This window comes from Plasmodium gaboni, chromosome 8, assembly GCF_001602025.1.
Source record: "Plasmodium gaboni strain SY75 chromosome 8, whole genome shotgun sequence".
Taxonomy (NCBI): Eukaryota; Apicomplexa; class Aconoidasida; order Haemosporida; family Plasmodiidae; genus Plasmodium; species Plasmodium gaboni.
In genome coordinates, this window is record NC_031488.1 from 702,352 (window position 1) to 721,009 (window position 18,658).

At 17.7% G+C, this 18,658-nt stretch overlaps 4 protein-coding genes across 4 annotated transcripts; all 4 read right to left on the reverse strand.

The window, feature by feature from the left end:
- Positions 1–258: 258 nt before the first annotated feature.
- PGSY75_0819900 (putative U6 snRNA-associated Sm-like protein LSm3) lies at positions 259–887 on the reverse strand (the record flags this gene model as incomplete). The annotated part of the gene is made up of 4 exons (XM_018785324.1): positions 259–333; positions 473–562; positions 680–765; positions 863–887. 4 exons carry the CDS (start codon positions 885–887, stop codon positions 259–261), a joined length of 276 nt encoding a protein of 91 aa, XP_018642291.1.
- Positions 888–1,985: 1,098 nt separating this feature from the next.
- On the reverse strand, positions 1,986–8,437 carry PGSY75_0820000 (putative Snf2-related CBP activator; the record flags this gene model as incomplete). Its single annotated transcript, XM_018785325.1, has 5 exons — positions 1,986–2,168; positions 2,374–7,692; positions 7,911–7,986; positions 8,134–8,166; positions 8,289–8,437. The coding sequence occupies 5 exons, from the start codon at positions 8,435–8,437 to the stop codon at positions 1,986–1,988; spliced, it is 5,760 nt and encodes a 1,919-aa protein (XP_018642292.1).
- A 1,510-nt stretch (positions 8,438–9,947) lies between these two features.
- PGSY75_0820100 (hypothetical protein) lies at positions 9,948–11,397 on the reverse strand (the record flags this gene model as incomplete). Its single annotated transcript, XM_018785326.1, has 4 exons — positions 9,948–10,017; positions 10,116–10,197; positions 10,348–10,512; positions 10,692–11,397. The coding sequence occupies 4 exons, from the start codon at positions 11,395–11,397 to the stop codon at positions 9,948–9,950; spliced, it is 1,023 nt and encodes a 340-aa protein (XP_018642293.1).
- Positions 11,398–12,720: 1,323 nt separating this feature from the next.
- On the reverse strand, positions 12,721–14,769 carry PGSY75_0820200 (phosphatidylglycerophosphate synthase; the record flags this gene model as incomplete). Its single annotated transcript, XM_018785327.1, has 1 exon — positions 12,721–14,769. The coding sequence occupies one exon, from the start codon at positions 14,767–14,769 to the stop codon at positions 12,721–12,723; it is 2,049 nt and encodes a 682-aa protein (XP_018642294.1).
- Positions 14,770–18,658: the final 3,889 nt, after the last annotated feature.

The following is an 18,658-nucleotide window of genomic DNA, read 5'->3' on the forward strand; positions in this document are numbered from 1 at the left end:
TTTGTGTGAACATTGTATATTTTGAATATTCTACACAAGAAATTTTTAATGTAATTTTTTTTTTTTTTTCAAATATTTATATTAAAAAAATTAAAAGTTTCAAAAAAAAAAAAAAATAATTATATATACATAAACATATATGAATATATAAATAAATAAATAAATATATATATATATATATATATATATATATATATATATATATGAACACACAAATATTTTTATATATATAATAATATATGGTCTTTTTCTTTTTTTTTATTTCATAGCAGATGATACTAATATGATAGAATCTCCTCTAACAAAAACCATGTCTAAACTTCTTTCCATTTTCTAAAAAAACGAAAAAATTATAAATAAAAATTTATATATATTTACATCCAATTAAATAGGTATATTATTATATACATATTAAAAGTATGTTACATATATATATATATATATATGTGTTATCCTTTTTCATTTTAATTACCTTAACAGTTTCTTCTTCATTTTCTTTAACGCTATATTTATAAGTCTCACGGACATTCGATAAAATCATATTTAAGTGATTATCATAAGCCTAAAAAAAAATAAATTAATTATATGTTCATGTCTGCCTATATAATTATTCATATGTTGTAATAAAAACAAAACATATATATATATATATATATATTTTTTATATGTTTATAATTACATCTAATTTTCCAATTAGTTCTCTATCTCCTTTACATTTTAAAAATATTTCTTCCTCCATATTTAAACGAATATAATCTAAGGGATCTACACAAAACAAACATAAATAAATAAATAAATATATATATATATATATATATATAATATACCCATATTTTACATATATTTTCTTTTTTTTTGTTACTTTGTATTAATGCTATTTTTTCCATTTTATTAATTTATATAGATATATACATGTATACTTTTTACGAAAAAAAAAAAAAAAAAAAAAAAAAAAAAATTTGAAAATGATAATAAAAATATATTTTGTTCGAATGTTATAACTTAATAAAATTTTTCATTATATTAAAACTTTAAGTATATCACTAAAAAAAAAGAAATATATGTATGTTTTGTATATTATATTTAATATATTAATTAGAAAAATATAAAATTTGGTGGAAATATTTGTATTTTTTTTTTTTATTAATATTTTAATAATATATAATATTATAATATAATAAAACCTTATGTTGTTAATAATAAATATATGTATTATAATATATATCTTAAAATTAAAGGTAAATAATAAATGGTAGTTTTATATTATAATATTTCTGTACTCACTATAAAATATTAATATATATTTATATATATTTAAATATATTAAATACGACTAATATTTTTTTATTCTAATTTTTTTTTTTCTATAATGTTATTATTTAAGGTGAAGAATCAAAATATGTTCAGAACGTAAGGATTAAATATTGAAACTTTAAAAATTTTGTAAAAGAATGAGGAAGAATGAAAATACATACAATATATATATATATATATATATATATATATATATAATAACTTATGAACGTTTTTATAAAAGAATATACAATATTAATAATATATTATATTTTATTTTTAAAACCTAATGAATATATATACAATATATATATATATATTTTTTTACATTTCATAATATTATATTATAATATAAAAAAATTATATAATTAATCAAATATGATAGAAGAGTTATTAAAAATGAACAACATGAAAAAGTAAAATTATAAAAAGAGTTTAATTTTAATATATGAGGATAAAAATAAATAATATATATATATATAATATATATATATTAAAACAATAAAATAAATAAATAAATATGACATAATATTGAATGATTAATCATTCCAACTATGTGTAACAAATTTAAAACAAATATATTATAGAATTAAAAAAAAAAAAAAAATATACATACATAATACATACATACATACATACATATATTTATTTATATATATATATATATATTTCTCTTATTGTGAATTACGTAATTAATTTGATGAGTCATTAAGGGACATATTTTCATCTCCAGTATTCATCATTTCAATTTCTATTTTCATTCTCATTTCATCAATTTGTTGTTTTAAAGAGTCTGTTAGATTGTCGTTTAAGAAATTAAAGCAGTACGAGGTGAGGTTATAGCTGTCTTGAAAGTCATTACGAGTAGTAAAGTCCTAAATGATAAAAAAAAAAAATAAATAAATATATATATATATATATATATATGTATAAGTGCACATATTTAATCATACATTTTACAATTCCCCAAAGGGTTTTTATTCAAACATTAACATGCAGATATACATATTGACATACAATATATTTCTATATATATATATATATATATATATATTTATGTATTTATTTATTTTTACTAACCTGCATATTTTGAGATATCTCATTCTGTGTCTCCTTTTTAGTCTCATTTAATGCACGTATGTCATCCTTATCCTCAACATGTTCTAATGTTTTCTCAAAACGGACATTCATTTTATCCTTGTTTTCCACCTGCTCATGTAATAATCTATCTTTATACATATCATCGTCATCATCATTATTTTTTTTGTTAATGAATACTTCTTTGATGGTATCAACGTTTGTAAACCAGTCCTTATTATTTGTAGGATCTGTATCTGTTATTTTTGAATGTGTATTTGAGTTATTAAAATTTCCCATATTTATACAAATATTATCTAATTTCCTTTTTTGTAATTGTTTTTTCCATATATTTTCTTCTACAGTATATTCACAAACAAATCTAAAAACATGTACGTCTTTTGTTTGACCAATGCGGTGACATCTATCCATAGCTTGTTTATCAATTGAAGGATTCCAATCTGTGTCATAAAAAATTACTACATTTGCTGCTGTTAAATTAATACCTATACTACCACTACGTGTTGAAGATATAAATATAAAAATTGATTTATCATTATTAAATTTGGTAACAATTTTTTGACGTTGTTCTACTTTTGTTGATCCATCTAATCTTATAAATGAATAATTTAAATGATTTAAAAATATTTCTAATATATCTAACATTTTAATAAACTGTGTAAATAATAAACATTTATTTCCTTCTCTTTTACATTTACTTAATAATTTTTCTAACGCACATAATTTACCACTTCCTAATGATATATCTTTATTTAATGGAAATATAATTGATTGTTTTAAAAAAGCATCATGATATACTCTGGTTGCATTTTTTATTTGTATAATTATTGGATTCATTTTATCATTGCTATAATTTATTAAATTATTATTTATTCTTATATCATGACTTTTACATATAACTGATGGATTATTTATTAAAGTAAAATTATGTATCATCTTTTCATTCTTTTTTAAAAACTGTTCCATATTAGGAAATAAAGACTCAAGAACATAAGACAAGTTCATCATTGGATTATCATATTTCGAATGAATAAAATTTTGTAACGACATATCAACATTTGTATATACATTAGATGACAAATTAGAATTCATATCTTCATCATCATAATAATATTGTTCTTCATCAATATTATTCTTTTGTTCATCATCATAATAATATTGTTCTTGATCATTATTATTGTTTTGTTCATCATCATTTATTTGTATTTCCATGTCAATACTATTTTTATTGTCAATATCACTATCATCTTCTTGACTGTTTTTTTTTTTTTTAATCCTCTTGTTTGATCTCTTTTCTCTTATATATTTTCTCTTTTTGTTATCTTTTTCATAAATATCTTCAACCGATACTTCCCTCATAGATGAATAATAATCAATAGGAATATTGTTCATATAATTATAAACAATACTTTTATCTTTTGTAAATTCTTTCTTAATTAGATCTAGAAAATTTTTACCAAAGATAGGGATTCTTTCATTTTTTAATATATACAAATTATTCATACATACATTATAATATTTATTCTTTTCATCTTCTTGTTCTTTTTTTTTTTCATCTATTTGATTTCTTTTAATCCATAAATTATGTTCCAAAGAATTATAATAACTATTATTATTTGTTTCATCCGTAAAAATATTTTGATATTGTGTATCATTATTAATTACTTTAAACATGTTATTATATTTGTATATAAATTTTTTCCTATTTTTAATATGTGTATTTTCATTAGATATATTTTTATGATACATATGTTTATTACCTATATCGCTTAATGATTGTTGATTTGATGATAAGGTTCCTCCTTCTTCTTTCATTTTATAAAGATATTCATTATAACTTTTATATCTATTATATGGATCAATATATAAAGAAAGAATATCATAATTATTATTTAATTCTGTTAGAAATTCATCAGAAAAACTTAATATATTCTTAGGAATATATTCTTTATATATATTATTATAAAGATAACTATGAACATCTTCTATAATTATGTTAACAGAAGAAGGATTATTATCTAAATCATTTTGATTCATAAAACTTTTCGTGTATAGCACATCTAATGGGAATGAATTCATTCTACTTGCATTGGATGAAAAAATATTAGAGAGTGAGCTATTACGACTATAACGACTATTTCCACTATTACGACTATTACGACTATTACGACTATTACGACTATTACATCTGTTCAAATGATACATATTATTATTATTATTATTATTATTGTCGCTGTTAAGGGGGTTATTTGGATTCATCTGTTTTAGTATGGAAAGAAAAGCATTCCTATGATTAATAATATCAGATGGATAATCACCTGTACATATATTACTATTAATATTATTATTATTGTTATATTCCTTTAAATCATTCAAAGACTTATTTTCTTCATTCTCACTCCTATTCATATTGCTCAATGTATCTACGCCAAACCTATTCTGATCACATTGTTTGTTATCACAAATACCCATTTGTGTCTCATTATTGTTAGCCGTGTGAGTAAATTTATAAAAATTATTATTCGACCTATCATGATTTGTAAAGGAATTTATGAATTCTTTTGAGAATATATTATTCATATTTTGATGATCCATCATCTGATAACTATTATGTCTTTCATTTGATATATTTTCACAAAAGTGTTCAGAATTTCTTGTAAATCCAGATGGATTATTATTCATATTATTAATATGATCATTTGGATGATAATTATAATTTTTATTATTATCATACAATTGAGAAATATGATTATGATGATACATATCATTAGTGTTATTTTTTGTTAATATATGAGCAAGGTCAAATGATGTAGAAGATGTGTTTGATTGTTTGTTAACTGTTTGACCCCCCAAAGATGTAAATTCATTATGAAGAAAAAGTATTAAATAAAAATCTGCATAATAATTTTTTTCAAATAAGATAAAAAAGCGAGGTATAAAATATCGAATAGATAACATATAAAAATATGGTGTTTGTATATATTTATTGGTAAATAAATCACAATGATTACATACTTTTCTGAGTTGAATTAAAATATTCATCAATCCTATATAATTCCCTGTATTTAATGTATTTTGTACGTTTTTATTATTTATAAATTCATCATATAAAATTTGTTGTCTTCTTGTTAATTTACATTTAATAATATGTTCATATTTATTTGGCATTTCTTTTTCTACATTTTTTTTTAATCTTCTTAAAATATATGGACGTATAACAGTATGTAATCTATTAATTAATTCTTTGGAATGATGAATTTTACTTTTTTCTATAGCTAGATTTAAAGGATCTGAAAACCATTCTTTAAAATCTAAATGGGATGTAAATATATTTGGCATAAGAAAATGAAGTAAAGACCATAATTCTTCTAAACTATTTTGTAAGGGTGTACCTGTAATTAATAAACAATTATCTCTTTTTAAGCTTAATATAATATTCCAACGTTTTGTATTAAAATTTTTTATATTATGAGCTTCATCTAATATTATATATTTCCATCTTTTCCGTTTAAAAACTAAATGATCTTTAACAACAGTTGAATAGCTAGAAATACATATATGAAAAGAATCTTTATTAAACCATCCAACTCTTTTCTTATATCTTTCATTCTGATTTCCATAATAAGATAATATTTTAAAACAAGGACAAAAACGTTTTAATTCAATTTCCCAATTTATTAATATAGATGTTGGTACTATTACTAAATGAGGACCCCATATATTTAAATAATAAGCTAAGTAACTTAACAAAGATATACATTGTAATGTTTTGCCTAAGCCCATTTCATCAGCTAATATACCATTAATATTATTTTTATATAAATATAATAACCAATGTAATCCTGCATGTTGATAATCTCTTAATGTTGCTTTAATAATAGGAGGTATTTTTGTTAAATGTTTTTCATCCATATTACACGTTAACATATCATCACTATCATCACTATTATTATTATCATCACTATTATTATTAACATTATTATTATTATTATTATTATTATCATCACTATTATTATTATTATTATTATCATCACTATTATTATCACTATTATTATCACTATTGCTGTTGTTGCTAGATAGTTTACTTTTAGCTATTTTTGTTCTTCTTAAATTATATTCATCTTTTATAATTCTTCTTTTCTTTTCACTAATTTTTTGACAAGACGATACACTATCTCGTTTTATATGTTCAGATGCATCATCCGAATCGTTTTGAATTTCATTTTTTAATAATATCAATTCATTTTTTTTATTTATTTTTTCATTATCATAATTATCACTTTGATTTTCATCCTTTTCATAATTTTTGTTTTCTTCTTCTCTTTTTTCTATTTTCATTTTTGTATCATATTCATCATATTTTTCCTTTTTTAATTTATTATTAAATCGGGTTGCTGAATAATTCTCCTTATCACTTTTGTAATCTTCTCCTGTCTTATCATAATAATTCTTATTATCAATATGTTCATACGAGGAATTATTAAGTATTTCATCCTTAGTCTCATGATTAAATTGATTTCCATCACTTTTGTTCTCATTATTATTTTCATTATCATCAATGATATTGTTTCCACTTTTTTCATCATTATGACTCGTTTCATTCTCATCAATGCTATTGTTTCCACTTTTTTCATCATTATGACTCGTTTCATTTACATTCTCTTCATTTATGTCGTCTTCATTTTCAATAAAATCTATATAATCCTCTCCATTTTTAAAACCATACATTCTTTTCAATAATTCTTCAATTGGTAAGTTTGCTTCATCGTCTAACATATTAATTTCTTCTTCTTTGTTTTCAGATTCACCTGTTGAGCTCATTTGTTCATCCAAGAGATAATCTTCTTCTTCTTGATCCGTGAGATCATCTTCTTTTAATTCTTTATCGCCATTATCAATTGATGACGAATTATTATTAACAATTTCACTATTATTATTTGAACTCATGCTAACATATTTATTTTCAAATAATTCATGAGCATTATTATGCCTAGCATCTTTTATTTTTTTAATGGCTTCTTTTACAAACTTTTTAAACCTCATTTCTTTTTTTTTATTTAATGTTTGTTGTAATTCTCTCTTTTTTTCTTCCCATACTAATTTTTCTATTTTCTTCCAAAAAACATCCATATAAGATGATATATTCTTTGAATATAATTTTAACCTTTTCTCTTCTTCTTCTTGCTTTTTTATTTTCATCTTTTCTCGATTACTTAAATATTTTAGGCAACTGTGGCTCAAAACTTTGAAGTGTTTTTTCTTCTTCTTTACTTCATACATAACCAGATCCTGAAATCCTTTCTAAAAATATAAAAAATAAAAAAAAAATAATAAATAGGTATATCCATAGATTTTTTTTTTTTTTTTTTTTATATATTATATGTAGATACATGAAGAAAACATATTCGCAATCACAAAATGGGATGCACACCATACAACTGAAATATATACATATATATATATATATATATATATTATTGTAGTGTTAATTTTATTTTTATTTTTTCGAATTATATTACCATTTCTTTAAGTTCATAATACCAGAATGTAAATTCAGGAGTTTTGGCTGGTTCGACAATCTTCGTCGTTGTAGTACTACACGAAAAAAAAAAAATAAATAAATAAAATAATAATAATAAATAAATAAATATAAGTATATATATCATTCAAATGTGTATATATAATTATGAGTGCAATTAATTGTGTATCACAAAATTATTATTTTCCTTTTTTTCAATTTACCATTTCCCCATTTTTTCATTTAAAGTGTCCAGTCTACAAAAATAAAAGAAATAATAAATATATATACAAATAAATATATATAAATATATATAAATATATATATATATATATATAACATTAATTTTGTTGGCTTTCGTTTTAAAAATATTTCTTACTCTTTTTTCAATGAACTGATTTCGTTATTGTATTTTTCCAGTTTTTCATTGTTTTCTATAAGATAAGACGACCCTAAATTTTGAATCTCCTCAATACCTAACTTGAATGACCTTGTCTGCAATATATTTTCAGATTTTATTTCATTCATTTTTTATATTTAAATTTCACATGGTTTTCATTTATGTAAATACACATATTTTGAAAGTAAAGGAAGAAAAATAAATATATTAAATAAAAATAATAAAAATAGTAAAATTAATAAAATTAAAAAAATTAATAAAAGGATTATATTCAATTAAACATATTATGAAAAGATAATCCTATATATAAAAATATATAAATATAAAATATATATATATATATATATATATATATATATATAATATTTATGTGATGATTTTAGATATAAACATTTTCATTTATTTTTTAAAATTATAGAAAAGGATTTAAAATGTAATATATATTATTCCTTTCATATTACATATCCGTATTCTATAATTTCCTCTTATATTGTTTTGTCATATATATATATTATTATATATATATATATTTTTAATTTGTTGGGTAGTAAAATTGAAAAAAAATAGAAAATAAAAAAAAAAAAAAAAAAAAAAAAAAAAAAGGTTCACTTAAAGTTGCGTTAATATTATAATATATATACAAAATTATTAATATAATATAATATTAATTATTGTAACAAATTTAATATATATGGATACATTTAAATATTTTGTAAATAAAAAAAATAAAAACATAAATATTATATTATTTACAAATATTTTAAATGTGATAGATAAATGCCATAATATAATATTCTAATTATATAATATTACATAAATATAAATATATATATATATATATATATATATTGATAAAACAAAATAAATAAATAATAAAGTAAGCTACTGAAATATATTTATTTATTTTAAATGTATAGAAATATATACATATAAAATGTAAGGAATATTATATATTAAAAGGAATCAATAAATATATATATATTATATATATTTGTATATATAGAAAATAAAATTGGAGAAAAAAAAAAAAAATTATATATATATATATATTTAATATATATATGTAATATATATATATATATATATAATACATTTATATAATATATATTTTTATATAATAGATATCAATTAATTTCACAACTTTTTTTTTTTTTTTTTTATAAGCTTATATAAAAAAAAATAAAAAAATAAAAAAATAAAAAGAATATTTTCCTTCTTTTTTATTGTAATTCTTTTTAGGTTGTAAATATAATATGATGCAATATATTTAATAACATTTTTGTACTTTAATTTAAATAAATATAATATATATTATATATATATATATAATATTAACAATTTATATTATATAATTAATAAAAGTAGGTTATTACATTAGTATGGTATTTTCCAAAAAGGGAAGAAAAAAAAAAAATATATATATATATATATCAATATTAATAGAACCAAAAAAAATAAAATAAAATTGAAAAAAAAAATAAAAATAAAATAAGGCTTATACAACAACATATAAATTATGAAACCAAAAAAAAAAAAAAAAACAAAAAGTACACAATTATAAATATATGTACATTTTTATATTATTATAAATTAATACCAAAGAACTTTTCCACTTCTTTAACTTCCTTCTTAGCTTCATTAATAGTTTCCTTTTTTCTTATTAAGAATTTGTTTCTGCTTTGTTGTAAATCTTTTTCGTATTGCATAACTAAAAAAGAAAAAAAAAAAAAAAAAAAAAAAAAAAAAATATTCATATAATATATATATAGAACAAACATATATATAATATTTTATTTTTTTTATTACTGATCTTCGTGGATATGCACTATTTGATCAAAGACCTTCACTTCGTCTTCCTTTATATTTAAGATATAATTTTCATCATCAACTATGTAACAAAAAATATATTAAAAAGATGAAGATTTTTTAATTATAAAATATATATATATATATATGTATATATAATTGAAGGAGTCTATTACATATGTTATATATATCTAAAAATATATACAATTTTTTTTTTTTTTTTTTTTTGTACTTGTATTTCCATTAATTTTTATAGCTTTAAGACCAAATAAAATTTTGATTTCTTCTTTTGTTCCCACTTTATTAAATACCAAAAAGTCAGTCACATTTTTTGGTATTTTGTTAAGGTCGATTTTTTTAATTTTTTGTATTGTTCCCTTTGGATCGTTAGATTTTACTACATTAAAAAATATATATATATTATATATATATATATAAAACTTTTAAAATGGACATATACACATATACATATATATACACATATACATATATATACACATATACATATATATACACATATACATATATATACACATATACATACATATATATATTTATGTCAATTTTTTTTATTACATATTTCTCGAAACTCCTCGGGTGTACAAAATTTTTTCTTCTCCTTTTTCTTTTTCTTATTATAAAAAAAGGGTGATGTGTCATCCACATTTTTTTGTAGATTTCTTTTATAGGATATATATTTTTTCCTATATCTATTAATAATAACTATTTCATTTTTCACCTGATCTTTTTTACTTAATTTAACTTTTTGCTCTTCTGTCAAAATATTAGGGTTTGCATAAAAAACTGTTTCCAGCTTTTTTATTTCTCGAAGTTTTTTATTTAATCTCCCTAATTTGTTTGTTAAATAGTTACAATGTTTCTTGGTTTTTTTTAAAATATTCTTTATATTATCATCCTGTTTTTTCTGTTTTTTTATACTTGCCATTATTTTTTCTTTATCAAATGGAAGAGAACCTTCTTCTTTATCTAATATGTTTTCTGAAAAAAAGAAATAAGGATCCTCCTCTCCCTTTAATTCATTTTCTTTGTTCAGTTCATGATTAAAACCTTTATATTGTTTTGACTTCTTTTTAGAAAAATAATTATTCGATAAAATGAAATTATGAAAATATTTTCTTACCTTAAATAAGCTATTACTATGATATGCAAATGGAGAGTTCCTTAAGTATTTGTCTTGATTAAAAATTATATATTTACATTTACTTATATTTATTAACAAGGTACATAATAATAATACAAAAGGAAAATACAAAAAAATCATAATTTTTTAAAAGGTCACATATGGTTATAATATACATTTAATTAAATCAGTAGTATATAATATAAATATATAAATAAATAAATAAATATATATATATATATATATATATATATTTATAATTTTTATTTTCAGTGGGTAATAGTGTTATAAACCTTAACACATATATAAGAAGAAAAACTTTACATCATGTTATATATATGGTAGATTATTTTTCTCATAAAATAAAAAAAAAAAAAAAATAAAAAATAAATAATAAGATCACGGCGTCACATTTAACACAAAAGCAATAATTATTACATATACATATAAATATATATATATATATATATATATATATATATATATATATATATAAGTCATATAATTTATATTTTCATTATTATATTTATGTTCATTTATATTTCATGTGTATTATTCATTTTTAATGCATTCATTTGGTCCTTCCCAAAAATACATAAAAAAATAAAATATATAATAATATATATATATATATATATATATACTGTTTATTATAATTTTTTTCCAGAATTGCTTGTATTTGTTCATATAAAATATAAAATTATAATTTATGCTCAATTTTAACAAAACATAATTGCCTAACATTTCTATTATGAAATATTATATTTTATTTATTAATAACATATATGCATATATATTTATATATTTTTTTCCCCGCATTAGATTTTTTACATTTAAAAACAGCGTCAAGGAATATTGTAATATTCTAACTATACGATTAGATTATTAGTTTCTCATATTATATATGTGTTCAAAAGTATTATATATATATATATATATTTTAGATATATCTTGATATATTGTATTTTCCAGTTTATTAATTGTTCAAAAATAAGTTTCATTGTTATTTTTTTAAAATATTAAATAAAACGCACTAAAAAAAAAAAAAGAAAAATAGAGTTAGTTTAAAAATAATTAAATAATGATATAAATAAACAATAAATAAAATAGTAAATTTATGACCCAAACGTGTAATTTAAAAAAAAGGATAAAAATGTAATAAATAAAAAAGTATATTCAATGTAACATGTTGGAGATAATTAAGATAAAGAAATATTAAAACATAATATATATATATATATATATATATAAACACCTTAAAAAAAAAGAGGAAAAATTAAATTAATAACATTAATAGCTTATGATAAATGTTTCCAAAATATATTTTTCAAAATACAATAATAATATTAAATAAATATAAATATAAATACAAATATATATATATATATATATATATATATATATATATATGTTCATAAATTGGAGTTATTAGTTGCTTATTATTTATTTTGTTTTATTTTATTTTTATAAAAGCCATTTGAATATATATTTCACTAAAAATTTTAACCAAAAAGCATATCGTAATTTCAATTCATCCATTTGAACAAAATGAGATGATTCATATATTATATTTAATTCATTCTTTAATTGACACCTCAGATTATAATCATTTGTTTTTATTATAAAACTCATCTCCAAATCTCTATATTTTGCTCTATATCCATAATTAGAACTTCCAATAACTGTACACCATGGTAAATTATCATAATGTTCATTATTTTCATTTATATCATTTATATTTTCATATTTCAATATATTCTCATTCTCTTCATCAATATCATTATCAAAATTTTCATTGTTAAAATATCCTGACTTGTTCAGGTTAGTTTTTACATTTGGTGAGTTATTATCATTTTGTTCATATATTTTATATGAATCAAGCTTATTATGATTATGATTATTATTATTATTATTATTATTATTATTATTATTAATATTATTATTCACGTTGCTCATATTTTTTATATTTTTGATTTTTTTCATATTTTTCATATTGTCCATTATCCATATACCTTTCGAATGAAATGTCCATGAAGGTTTATAATATTCTATATATATTTTTTGATTTGAAGAATGATTTTCTTCAAAAATATTTTGTCCATTTACTTTTTTTAAAAAATTCGTTACATTTTTGGTAATATATTCAATACACACATTAGCCATAGCTGAATATGAACTTGGTATATAATAAGATATACCTTTGGATTTATAAAAACTATTAGCACATGGTGACGCTGTGATTAATTGCAATATTCCATTTTTTTTTTGTATAAGGTTGATATATATATTTCTAATTAATTTAAGAAAATTCATTGGGAAGTTTAAATATCCTGAAGAAATAACTAAGCTTTGATCATATTTTTCTATATTTTTTAATAAGTTTTCTAACATATCTGTTTCATCATATATTGGAGGTATGGAAAATCCACACTGCAAAGAAAGTTCTAATACTAAAATACTTTCATTTGTTTCATATAATGGATAAAAAAATTCATTTTTTTCATTTATATGTGTAAATAAAATATCAGTTTGGTTTTCATTTTTATTATTATTTAGAAGAGTAACTGTTGAATCATTTACTACATCATCTTTATAATAAAAACTATGTGTTTCCATATTATGTTTTTTATCGTTTTTTTTTTGATTTTTATTATTATATGTATCTTTCTCGCATATATCAGTACTGAAAGAATTTAACATGCTGAATTCATTTAATGTATTACTATATTTATTATTACTTTTATTATTATAAATATATATGTTATCATTTATGGAATGATTTTTTATATTGTTATAAGAATTATTATATGAATAATTTTTATTATATTGTGAAATATTCTTTTGAATTTCTTTCAACATAAATCGTATTCTTCTATAATACTGTTCACGAAATACATATGCATCTATAAGTGGGTTTATTAAATCATTTTTCCACTCTATGCTTAAATCACTATTTAGAGTAAATGACATACCTTGTATGGTATTAATTATATTATGAATAGAATCAGCTAGAAATTTGTTTTCAATAACAAAATATCTATCTTGTCTATTTCGTAAATAACAATCACTTAAATTAGCCCCTGATAATACTAAAATATTATCACCAATATATATTTTCATATGCATTACACCTATAGCTTCATTGGCTCTAGGAGGTAATATATTATAAAGTATAGGACCTAATAAAGGATTATGAAATAAACTTATATTAATATTATCTGAACATTTAAAAAGTTCTGATAAAATACTAACTGAACATTCATTCAATTTCCCTTCTGGTCTTGTACCTCTTTGTCTATCTAATAATATATCCACTTTTAAGTCTTTTATATTTACATTTTTTTGTATACTATCTATTAATTCTTTTTCCAATTCTCCTATGCCCATATATAAACAGCTAATCACAATACGATTTTGTGAATTCTTAAAAATATCATTTAAGGTATTAAAAAATTCATTAGGAGTAAATAATAATTTTGCTTTAGGTTCATGAATGACAAACTTCAGAGCCATTTTTTTTTTTTTTTTTTTTTTTTTTTATTTTTTTTAATTATGTGAAAAAAAAAAAAAAAAAAAAAAAAAAAAGGGGAAAAAATAAAATATAATATAAAACAATATAATTTATTAAATCGTAGTATTCATAATGATGGAGGTTTTTAAAAAAAAAATTAGCACCCCATTATATAATATAATATAATAATGAGTGTATATTATTATCTATGAATACATACATATATATATATATATATATATATATATTTTTTTTTATTTTATATGATTATGCTATATAAGGTTAACCTTTAATCTTAGGTATTCTGTATATGTATTTATTTTTTTTATAAACCTTATTTTTATTAGTTTTACCCTGTGAAAAATAACATATGCTCTCAAACTTTTAGCACTACTAAAATTATATACCATAAAATTAATAAATGAATTTAAAATTTTTTATATTTTTATAATGAATTTATTAATAATTTTTTTTTTTCTTTACATTATTATTACATAGTACAGAAAAAATGATATATCATTTGATATATATTTAAAAATTTATTTAGAAATATTAAAAAAAATAATAAAATAAAAATAAAAAATGAGAGATAATGCATACATAAATAGATATATAAATAAACATATTATATATATATATATATATATATTTATACATATATATTCATACATATATATCTATATTTATATATGCTATATAAATAAACCAAAAATTATAAAATGTTAGATAAAATTATATAATAAATACATATAAAATAAAACATGTAAAAATATATTTAAAAAAATAATATGATGTCCCCATTATCATACAAATCAATAATAAATACAAAAAGGAAAAATATTAAAAATTTTAAATAACTTTTGAATTTATGATTCATTAAATATATTATATATATATATATATATATATATATATAATTGAAAAGAAATATTATATACACAAAATTACATATTTTATAAAAACAGAGAGTATTTATAATATTAAAAATATATATATATATATATATAATCAGAAAAACTTCGTAGGACATATGAAGAAAATGTCATATCATATATAAAATAATAAAATATATACATATATATAAATATAAATAAATACATTTACATAATGTATCATATATATATTATAATAATATAATTATATAATATTATATGTATCATAAAATATAATAAAATAATATTTTATTTTTATTTCGATTATTTTTTTAAAGGAATCATTAATAAAATGAACATTAAACTTGGTATATTTATATAAAAATATAATATACATAAATATATATATAATATATATAATAATATTTATATATAAAAATATTGTATTATTTTATGCACCAACCAAAAAAAAAATACAGGACATACATAAAAATATTATGTATATTATATATATATATATATATATTATTAGTATATTTATATTTGTTAATGTGTTAATATATATATTTTTTTTAAATTAATATATTCAATAAAGTCAAGAAAAAATTATATATTGTAATTATATCTGGAATAATATATATATATATAAAATAATAATTATTATAACAAAGTACAGGTATGTAATAAAAATTAAAAAAGGAAAAAAAAGAAAAAAAAAAAAAGAAAAAAAGAACAAACGAATTATTTTATGTACATATAAACAAACTTTATTCTGTGTTCATTTTATACTGACCATAATTTTTTTTTTTTTTTTTTTTTTTTTTTTATGGCCACTTATAAAATATAAAACTATGAATATGTAAAAATATTCCATATTTTAAAGGTATCAAATATTTAATATATATTGAGTTCTACATTTTTTTTGCCTTTATAAAAAAAATATATATTTGTATTATATATATATATATTATATCATTGAGGAAGTATTTTTTTTTAATGTGTAATTTTTTTAATGTGTAATATAGTTCTGTGTATTATTCTGTATATTATTTTCTTAATATCAAAAAAATTGGATTACTTAAATTTAAGTTCACACATATTGGTTATTTATATAAGAAAAATATATTATTCTTTTATGTTCATATTTTAATTATATTATTTTTTATAAATATCTAGTACGAAAAGAGAAAATATATATATATATATATATATATATATATATAAAGAACGTTATATTAAATAATAAACAGGTTATATATAATAAACAAAAGGAATAGAGGTCGTTATACTTTATAATCGAAAATATGATTTATATGAAGGAATAGATAAAAATGAAAGAAAGAAATTAAAATGGATGAATAGAAATAATTTACTCTTCTCATTAATCATATATTATCATTCCCATTTATTATATATATATATATATATATATATATGTTTACATTTATATTATGTCCTTCAAATATATCAAAATAATAAATTGGTTGTATTGTTCTTTGTTATTTTCTTTTTTCTTTTTTATTCGTCCTATTTTCAACTTAATAATTCATTACGTATATAAAATATGAAGAAGAAAATAAAAACAAGTTTATATAATTATATACATTCATATGAATAGAAAGATGAACATGTTGTAAAAAAATGTAGAATATATTTATTATAATACACCTTCCTTGAAAATTATAATATCATTATTAGTGTGATTATTGGTTATTCGTATAAATAACATAATATGAAAAAAAAAAAAAAAAATATATATATAATAGACACATATATATATTATATATATTATATATATATATTATTATACACTTTGTTTTTAAACGTGCAATAATATAAACATTTATATAATATGTTCATTTTTTTTTTATAATTCGTCAATAAAATATATAATTAATTTTTTGTATAGAATTTGAATGGTCAAATATGATTATACATTTAATATATATATATATATATATTTTTAAATTATTTAAACATTGTTGAAATTCATTATTATATTTAATAATTTTTTTTTTTTTTTTTTTTTTTTATGTGGTACATAAATAAAAAATATTGTTATATTATATTATATATATTATTAATCTATATCATTTTTGCATTTATTTAATTTTTTTTAACCTTTTTTTTGTTTCATATATTAGAAATATAAAAAAATGCACTATTCAAATTTGTAATATAATGAAAGAAATTTTTATTTTGTTTTCATCGATAATATATAAATTAATTAATAAATATATAAATATATATTTATTATTTATAATTTGATATTTATACAATATATATTTTTATATATATATTAAAAAAAAAAGTGTATGTATTATTTATATAAATATATATAATATATATATATTTTCATATATAAAGCATTTTATAAATAAAAAATAATATATATTAAATATAAAAATCAAAAATGATATGTTATTAATTATATTATGCCATTATATAATAAAATATATATTATATATATATATATAATATAATATATAATATTTTAACATGTTTTGAGATATAATATTAAAAATTATTTTATATATATATATTATACATTTTCACTCAAATTTTTATATATTATTATTAATAATATATTATTATATATATTTAGCATATGTATATTTTATTATATAAGTAAAAAATATATATATAATAAATAAATTCATAATATATAAAATTAAAATACATATATATAATATATATTATATATATAAATAATATATATATTAAATATTTTTTGTGCCTGTAAAAAATAAATAAAGAATAAAATACCTCACATATATATATATATATATATATATATATACATATATAATATAATAATTTTATTTTCGTTTTAATTTTTTTAAATATAAAAATTAATTAAAATAAATATAGGAAAAAGAAAAAAAAAAAAAAACTCATACAAAAATATAATATTATTATATATTTTATAAAATAATATGAAATATATATAAAATATATATATATATATATATATAGATTATCTTGAATATAATGTTAAAAATGTAATGATAATATTATA